The sequence below is a fragment of the Myotis brandtii genome, unplaced genomic scaffold, assembly GCF_000412655.1.
Source record: "Myotis brandtii unplaced genomic scaffold, ASM41265v1 scaffold394, whole genome shotgun sequence".
In the NCBI taxonomy this organism is placed as follows: domain Eukaryota; kingdom Metazoa; phylum Chordata; class Mammalia; order Chiroptera; family Vespertilionidae; genus Myotis; species Myotis brandtii.
Window position 1 is genome coordinate 8,069 of NW_005365111.1, and position 9,698 is coordinate 17,766.

Below are 9,698 nucleotides of genomic sequence, written 5' to 3' on the forward strand. Positions count from 1 at the left end.
TCAGATCTCACCTTTCTCTAGGCCAGTGGTTCTCAACCTTGGCTGCACATTAGAATCACCTGGGAATCTTTTTAAAATCCTGATTTCTGGGCCTCATCCTCCAGAAATTCTGTTTCTTTGTTACTAATGTCGTGGCCTCACCCCATAACAAAGAAACAGAATTTCTGGAGGATGAGGCCCAGAAATCAGGATTTTAAAAAAGATTCCCAGGTGATTCTAATGTGCAGCCAAGGTTGAGAACCACTGCTCTAGGCTATCTCTGACCTTTCTGTACACTGATTTTCTCACCAGCTGTCTTTAATTCACCAATTGCAGGTGGATATTATTCAATTCAGCTGTTCCTTCTATCTGCTCTGTGAGAAGGCACAGGGCCCGTCCATGTATTCTGCGCATCTTTGTCTTCCCCTGGACAAACTTTAGGCACCCATGGTCTGGTAGGCTGGAGCCTTGGTGTTCGTGGGTTCGCAGCTGAGGCAGCTGGTCCCTGGAGGTATATGAGGTCTCCCCAGTTGAAGGTAAGGCTGGGCTTCCGATCACAGCCACTCTCCCCTTCAAGATGGCGTGGTCTCTGCAGCAGAACCGGCTGCTCCGGGAGAGATTTCAGCAGTAGTAGAGGCTGCCCGGACAGGGGTGCCTGGTCCGCCAGTCCCCAACAGTCCTGTGGAATATAGCTGTCCCTCACTCACAAATACAGACACTCCCTGCACGTCCACGCACTCTCCTTTCATTCTCTCATTCACACACTATCTTGCAGCCTGCCGTCCTGTCGGCAGCCATCTTTGTAATGAAGTTTTTAAATTAAAAAATGTGGAATAGGTAAAAGTTTTTCTGTTTTCTCTAATACTTTGTGAATAGTTGGTTTAAATAACATAATTTTATCTGATAATTTTTATAAATTTAACATCTCATTTGCAGTTAGTTATTGGGAAATGACTTTTTTAGAATAGCCTTAACATATATTTATAGAACACCTATTTAACTTGAAGTTTGCTGCAAAAGAGCTTAATAGGAATGCCAAGAAATGTGATAAAGAAGAAAAGGCTGAAAAGGCCAAGATTAAAAAGGTAAGCTACTTTTATTATTTTTATCTTTTTTAAACACATAGCACAATTAATCATGTAAGAGTGGATGTTTCAGTTTATTTTACATTGAAGAAAGATTACTGGCTTAGAGAAAGACAAATATCACATGATCTCACTTATATGTGGAATCTAATAAACACAATAAACTGTTAAATAAAATAGAACCAGAGACATGGAAACATGGGACAGACTGTTGAATCCCTGGGGCAGGGAGGAACTGGGTGGTGGGGGAAAAGGGGGGCATTTGGAATACTCTCAGCAATAAAGGTAAAAAAAGAAAGATTACTGGCTTTAGCATTTTAAACCAAATATATATTTAAATAAATTATTTATTATTTGATATAGTTAATAATGGCTTTTTTTGTTTATTACTATTTACATGTTCAAGTGTAGCTCACATACAGAGTATAACTGTTCTGTTACCTACGTCTAAAGATTGCCCTTTGGTTTGTAGCCCAAACTACTCTTAGAAGTATAAAGCCTATATGTAAGAATAAAATTTAATTTTTTTTTAAAGTGAGAAGCATTTCTTTTTTAAAAAATATATTTTATTGATTTTTTACAGAGAGGAAGGGAGAGGGATAGAGAGTTAGAAACATTGATGAGAGAGAAACATCGGTCAGCTGCCTACTGCACACACCCTACTGGGGATGTGCCCGCAAATAAGGTACATGCCCTTGACCGGAATCGAACCTGGGACCCTTGAGTCCGCAGGCTGACGCTCTATTCACTGAGCCAAACTGGTTAGGGCTAAAATTTAATGTTTTTTGGTTCATTTTAATTTCTGTAGTCTCTGAAGTTTATATCTAAACAGTGTATAGTATTAATGTGTATTATGTTTGTGTATTTGCTAGGAGGTTTAACTGCAAATAGTTGTACTCATGGCTATGATGTATTTTACACTAAAAGGATCAAAGCAAAATCAACAATAAAAAGCCATAAAAAAGAAGGAAATCCTTCCATTTGCAATAGTGTGTATAGACCTTGAGGGTATTATCCTAACTAAAAATAGATCAAACGGAGAAAGGCAAATACATGTGATCTCATTTATGTGTAATCTTAAAAACAACTCATAGATAAAGAAGAGATTGATGGTGTCCAGAGAAGGGGGATGGGAGGTGAGTGAAAAGGGTGAAAATGGTCAAAAGATACAAACTTCTGGTTATAAATTAAGTCCCGGGGATCTAATGTACAACATGGTGACTATAGCTAATAATACTGTATTGTATATATGAAAGTTGAGAGAATAAATCTTCATAGTTCTCTTCACAAGAAAAAAGTTATAACTGTGTGGTGATGGATGTTGACTAGGAAAAAAAATGGAAAGTGTGACATTGCATGTTCCAGTATCTTTATTACATTGCTCTTTATATTATTGAAGAATTGGAAAGAAACTAAATTCCCAGCATTAAGGGATTTTTAAAATTTTGTAATACATTTATTGGGGTGACATTGGTTAATAGTATCATATAGGTTTCAAGTGTATATATCTATGATACAAGATCTGTATATTGTACTATGTGCCCACCAGGATCTTAATCTATGCATGTTCTCACATTTCTGTTACTTTTGTACCTTCTCCGTTTTGCTTCTGTGGAGGTCTATCTGAGCTATTTAATATTTTCTTCTAAATTGACTTTTAACTTTAGCCCTGGCCAAAGCTATTAGAGCAAGAAAAGCCTAGGTCTGTGTTAGTTATATTTATTTCAAATAATACATTTAAATAAATGCATAATTAAAGTGAAGATGGTTGTCTGTGTATATCCAAAGTAATTTTATGTACTCTCTGTAGTGTTTGTACCAGTCACAAGGAAAGCCCTGGTTAGTGGTACATTCATGCTATCAGCCTTTAGAAATGTTGATGTAGTTATATATTTGACTTAAAAAGATGTGTTTTTTTAAATTAGATGAGAAAACAGTATGTCTTATGCATTTACTTTATAATAAATTTACTTTGTAATAAATAGGTTTATGTACTTGGAATACTATAACACTAAATAAAATATTAACAGTGGTAATGGCTCATTGATGTGATTATGAGGAATTTTAAAAGTATGATTTTAAACTTAACTATAAATTCTCATTTTATCTCCGTAAAAACTAATTGTGAAAGCTCTTGAATATTATTAAAACTTGTCTTCACCACTATTTACTTTTTGCTCTGTGTGAAACAGGCTATTCAGAAAGGGAATACAGAAGTTGCAAGAATACATGCTGAAAATGCAATCCGCCAGAAGAACCAAGCAATTAATTTCTTGAGAATGAGTGCTAGGGTTGATGCTGTGGCAGCCAGAGTTCAAACTGCAGTAACAATGGGCAAGGTAAGGCTTAATATCTATAAACAGTAGGAACTCTTGATTTAAGTTTAATGAGAGTATTAGGAGTTGCTGGAAATCTAAATCCATTGCAAGGTGCTGTAGATTGCTAGTAAAGGCCTTTATGGGCAAGAGAGACATAGTCAAAGTATGTCTTTGACTATGGTGAGGAAAATTATTTTGACAGTGGCTTTTAAACTAAGATTTATGAGTTGTCTTTCAATGAAGAATCAAAGACCAAACATACATACTGTACTTTTACTGTTAAAGAAAGGGTAGGTAAATTTTACAAGTTGATCTGTAAGTAATATATTTAAGAGACTACCTGAAGTTTGAGATTACTTATAGCATGCTCAATCTTTTTTTTAATACTTCCAATAGGTAACCAAGTCCATGGCAGGTGTAGTTAAATCTATGGATGCTACATTGAGGAGTATGAACCTTGAAAAGGTAAAAAAAAAAAATTATTTGATGTTCAGATAGCATCTTTTCAGTATAAGTTTTTCTTATGACCATATTTCTTTTTACAGATTTCTGCCCTGATGGACAAATTTGAACACCAATTTGAAACACTGGATGTTCAAACACAACAAATGGAAGACACAATGAGTAGTACTACAACCCTAACAACACCACAAGTAAGAATAGTTTCTTTACTTAGAATAACTTTTTAAAAATTACCTGAGTTCATAATATAATGGCTTTGTGAGCCAAAATCATCTCTAGAATGTGAAGTAAACATGGTGTATCCCTAAAATGCAAGTAGGAAGTTATGCTTTGCCCCTGGATTCCTAAGGACATGTTGGAAGATGCTGTTCCCTATCTTATTTTGAAATTCTAAAAATTATACTAGGTCAAATGTCTAGAGAGTTTGGAACTTGGTTCTACCTGGTTAATCAAATGAACAAAGAAAGACTTGGTATTACTACTTTACTAATATGGAGAAAATGTAATTTACAGAATAGGTTAGGAAGTAATCAGCAACTGTCCATTGATATTTTAATTCCAATGACTCTTTTCACAAAAAGGTAAATAAGAGAACAAGCTTATGTTTAGGTTTTAGAGTAAAGAAAGAAAGAATTCATGTGTATATCTTATAGTGAGGATATATATTTAACCGTTACTTTTATACTTGCTCTAGAACAAGCATGTCAAACTGACATATAGAAGGTCTCTGGAAGGTCTCCTGGTCTAATTAGCATATTACTCTTTTATTAGTATAGATGTGTGTATCTATCTATGTATTCCTTTACTATTTAATCTATCTACTTATCTATGTATTCCTTTACTATTGGAAAAGGAGAATAGAGAGTAGCTAGGCCTGAGTTTGTGATTTTAATTAGTTAAGCTATTAGAAGAAGAGAACAAGCGAGGAAAGGAATAGCAGAAGCAAAAAAACCAGCAGCAACAACAAAAACAAACAACAAAAGAAAAAACCAAAAAAACAAATACAAACAAGCAATAAAAACCAAACTAATCAAGAATCAAACATTAACAAAACAGAAAGAAAGAAAAACGCAAATGATTTAAAATAAAAAAGAAAAAAAGAAAACAACTCAAAAAAAGGGAAGTAGAAGAAAATCTGGATAGTGAAGAAAGGTAAGAGAAAAATGTGTGTGTGCTTGGAGCAGGGGAGCAGAATTTAGATATATGAGTAAGATCAATTTTTAACAGGGAGTAAAAAGAAAGGATAGAGAAAAACTAAAGCAGGAACAGGGTAAGAGAAACAGGGCAAAAGGGGAACGTGAGGAAGAGTGTTGGTATAAAGCAAAAACTGAGATAGAGTAAAATAATCCTACAGGAAAAATAAAAATAGAATGTAGAACACTAATCCCAAAATAAAATAAAATAAAATAAAACGTTTTTAAAAAGGTAAAATAATAGTAGTAATAATAGTTATAAAAACAAAACAATAAAAAAGGTAAAATCAGGTGAGAAAGAAAAATAGTTTCTCAAGTAAAAGATAAAAAATAAAAATGTGAAGTAGTGAAGGTCGTTCACTTCCTCGACTTTTCTTTTTGGCAGGTCTGTTTCCTGTCAGGTAGACAGCCCAGTATTGGAGTTCCCTGCGCTCCACAGCGTCATATTTCACAATCCTTTTTTCAAGCAGTTGGGAGCTCTTTGTTTCTTAGCCTGCCTTTACTTGCATTCACACAAGAGTCAATTTTTGATACAACCCCTGGGTGGCAGTGTTTCTGTATTGATATCCAGGGCTAAAAGGCTCCTCCCCTACCCAGCCTTTAGATGGCTTTCCCTGCTGCACTTAATGCTGGATTAGAGGGATGGACTGCCCTAGAGCTGTCTTTCTGTTTGTTTCTCCGCACTCTGTTCTCCAGGTTCCACAAAAATAGCTTTCCCCTGCAGTCTCAGCAATGTTTTTTAATTGGAAGATCCTATGTACTGGGCTTAGTAATCAGAAGCAAGGATTTAAAAAAGAAAAAGAAAAAAATAAAAAATAAAGAAGGAAAAAGCCACAGGATGCGCGCAGACTCACGTCTTCCCCTGGCACTCTGCAGCCGGCGCACTGGCAGAACTCCTGACTGCCCTCCTGTGCCCGGCCCTGCCGTGGGTTAATTTCTATAGTCTCCTTCTGCCCGCAGCCCTGTGGACCCCCTTCCACACTCGAGGGCTACACTTACCCCAACAGCGAGCATTTTGTGGGGCGCAATCTTCCTTTGAGACTCTGGTTCCCACTGCGTGCATTTCACTCACATTTTGCAAGTGTTTCTCCCTTCAGCCTGGACCCCAGATCTCACCTCTCCCTAGGGCCTAGGCCAGTGATGGCGAACCTTTTGAGCTCGGCGTGTCAGCATTTTGAAAAACCCTAGCTTAACTCTGGTGCCGTGTCACATATAGAAATTTTTTCATATTTGCAACCATAGTAAAACAAAGATTTATATTTTTTATATTTATTTTATATATTTAAATGCCATTTAACAAAGAAAAATCAACCAAAAAAATGAGTTCGCGTGTCACCTCTGACACGTGTGTCATAGGTTCGCCATCACTGGCTAGGCAATAGCTAACCTTTCCATCTACGGATTTCTCACCAGCTGTGTTTAATTCGCCAATTCTGGGTGGGTATTAATCAATTTAGCTGTTCCTTCTCTCTGCTCTGTGAGAAGGCACAGGGGTCGTCTGTGTACTCGTGCCACTTTGTCTCCTCCTGGACAGACTTTCTAGGTGCCCGCAGTCGGAGAAGCTGGAGTCTTGGTATTCCTGGGTTTGCAGCTGAGGTAGCTGGTCCCTGGGGGTTGTGGTTGTAGGGTCCCGGGAGGTATCCGAGGATCTCCCCGGTTGAAGTTAAGGCTGGGCTTCAGATCACTGCCACTCTCCCCTTCAGGATGGCACAGTCTCTGTGCAGAGCCGGCCGCTACGGGAGAGATTTTACCAGCATTAGAGGCTGCCCGGCTAGGGGAGCCCGGTCCGGCAGTCCCCAACAGTTTCTTGGAATATAGCTATCCCTCCCTCACAAATACAGACACTCCCCGCACATCCACTCACTCTCCTTTTGTTCTCTCACTCACACACTATCTTGCAGGCTGCTGTTCTGTCAGCAGCCATCTTAGAATCCAGGACACTTGGATTTCTATTCCCCATTCTACCACTAATTAACTTTGGCACCTTAAAATATTTACAACCATGGGCCTCAGTATATGTAGCTATAAAATGTAAGGCTTGGAACCAATGATATGAAAATGCCTTTTACTTCTGAAAAATCTTCATATTTATTCACCCAACATTTGCTGAACACCTTGTGTTTAAGGTATTGTGCGAGGTGCTGAGGATAGTCAAATACATGCAAAACATTCTAACAGAAACAGAAAGGGATCTGGTTGAACACACTTAGTTACCTACATTTTCATAACCTGCTAATGAGCAGTTCGAATTTAAATGGGCATATCCACTTTGGAAAGGCAATTTGGTAATATCTACAGTCTGCTTTTAACATAACAGCCAGAGTGATCCTGTTAAAATTGTCAGATCATGCAACGTTTTTGCTCAAAATCTTCTAGTGGCTCCACATCTCCCTAAAAATAAAAACCAAATTCTTTACAATTGCCTGTAATATCCTATGGGATCTGCCCCTCCCTGCTTCTCTGACCTTATCTGCTGTTACTGCTTAGCACTCTATCAGGAACTTGACCTCCTTGTTAATTCTCAAACACACCAAGTACATTTCTGTCTCAAAGCTGTTCCTCTTTCAGTTTCCTTTGCCTGAATGTTCTTCCTCCATCTAGCAGATATCCTCATTGCCAACTCCCCACCTTCTTCAGTTCTTTGTCATTTTCTAGATGAGGGCTTCCTAACCATCCAACTTAAAAGTACATCAAGAGCATACCCACCATTCCCTATACGCCCCACATCCCTGCTTTATTTTTCTTCATAGTACTTATCACCTTCTAATATACTATACAATTTTTAAAACTTTTTATTTGCTCCCCTTCATGTGCACACTCTAGAACAGTGATTCTCAACCTTCTAGCCCTTTTAAATACAGTTCCTCATGTTGTGACCCAACCATAAAATTATTTTCGTTGCTACTTCATAACTGTAATGTTGCTACTGTTATGAATCGTAATGTAAATATCTGATATGCAGGATGGTCTTAGGCGACCCCTGTGAAAGGGTCATTAGACCGCCAAGGGGTTGCGACCCACAGGTTGAGAACCACTGCTCTAGAATGTAAGCTTAAAGAAGGCAAGGATAGCCCTGGTCAGGTAGCTCAGTTCGTTAGAGCATTGTTCCTATGCACCAAGATTGTGGGTTCAATCTCTGGTCAGGGTTCATAAAAGAATCAACCAATGAATGCATAAATAAGTAGAACAACAAATTGGTATTTCTCTCTCTCTCCCACCCTTTTCCCCTATTCTTCTCTTCCCCCTTCCTCTCTCTCTAAAAATCAATTTTTAAAAAGGCAGGAATTTTTATCATTTTTGTTCATTGATGCATTCCTAGCACTTAAAGTGATATCTGGCATAAAATAGTTCTCAATATTTGTTGAAGTAATTAAAGTATATGAAAATACATGTAACTTATAAGCTAATACTTTTACTTCCAAATATATACACAAAGAAACCCGTGTGTATGTACAAAGATATTTATACATGAGAATGTTCATGGCACCATTATCTATAACTGGGACAAATTAGCAGGGGGGATCTAAATGTCCAGCAATTAATGGATAAATGAAACAGAATGTATTTCTATACTGTAGTATCACACATGAGTGACCGTGAATGAACTAGATCTCAACAGAATTAGATCTTACAAGTTTGAATAAGAAAAGTAAGTTGCAGAATAGTATGTATAGTATAATACTATTAAGTAAATTTTAAAAACACAAATAATGCTATGTTAGATATAAAGTAAAAACAACAAAATGTAAATGCACATAATATTCAATCTATTGTTTCTGAACTTTTCCTGCATTTTAGGATCACGCCAATAAATTCAATAAAAAGGAAAAAATAAATAAAAATTAATAAGTGAATGAAAGAGAACAAGAGAAACTAAAGCCCAACAGCAAGATTAGTGAGTTGCTTAAAATCATACACTTTGTTAATGATAGCGCTGGAACTATATCTTAGAACTCCCACCAGTAAGTCCAAAATATTTTTTAACAACTAAGTAAAAAACAAGAGTTGTTTTGATTAATGACACTCTATTTCCTGAGAACCCCTGTACTGTAGTAAATATCTCACTATACTTATATTTTATTCATCTGTAAATATTTTTAAAGAGTAATCCTTAATATAAAAGTTGTGTCAACTAGCAGAAAGAACAATTATAATTAATTTAAAATTCAAATCTATTACACTTCAAATATAAGCAAAGTGGGTTAGAAAAGAGCTTTATAGCCCAGTTGGTGTGGCTAAATGGTTGAGCATTGACCTATGAACCAGGAGGTAATGGTTTGATTCCCAGTCAGGGCACATGCCCCGGGTTGCAGACTCCATCCCCAGTCTGGGGCATGCAAGAGGCAGCTGATCAATGATTCTCTTTCATCATTGATGTTTCTATCTCTCTCTCCCTCTCCCTCCTTCTCTGAAATCAATAAAATATTTTCTAAAAAAATTTAAAGAGCTTTATATATTGGTTCACTTTCTTAAAGAGAGCTACATTACCCAGGTTTCAAACTATATGTGAATATCACTACATAAATTCCGGAAGCCGGTCCATCCTTGCTGCTTGACACAGTCGCTGCAGGGAAGAAACATCTGCACAGCATATGTTTCAAGGGACCTGGCGTATATGGCATTACTGTTCTTAATATGTTTGCTCCCCTTCTTAGAGCTAT

General features: G+C 37.0%; 1 protein-coding gene across 1 annotated transcript in view; it reads left to right on the forward strand.

Moving 5' to 3' along the window:
* Nucleotides 1-966: 966 nt before the first annotated feature.
* The window catches only part of LOC102249346 (charged multivesicular body protein 1b-2), a gene marked incomplete at its 5' end in the record, with an annotated part of 14,320 nt that continues 5,588 nt past the window's right edge, over nt 967-9,698 (forward strand). Inside the window, 4 exons of the mRNA XM_005872862.2 lie at nt 967-1,064; nt 3,257-3,403; nt 3,779-3,847; nt 3,928-4,035. Of these exons, the coding sequence (XP_005872924.1) occupies nt 967-1,064; nt 3,257-3,403; nt 3,779-3,847; nt 3,928-4,035 (422 nt within the window). The remainder of the gene's footprint in view (nt 1,065-3,256; nt 3,404-3,778; nt 3,848-3,927; nt 4,036-9,698) is intronic.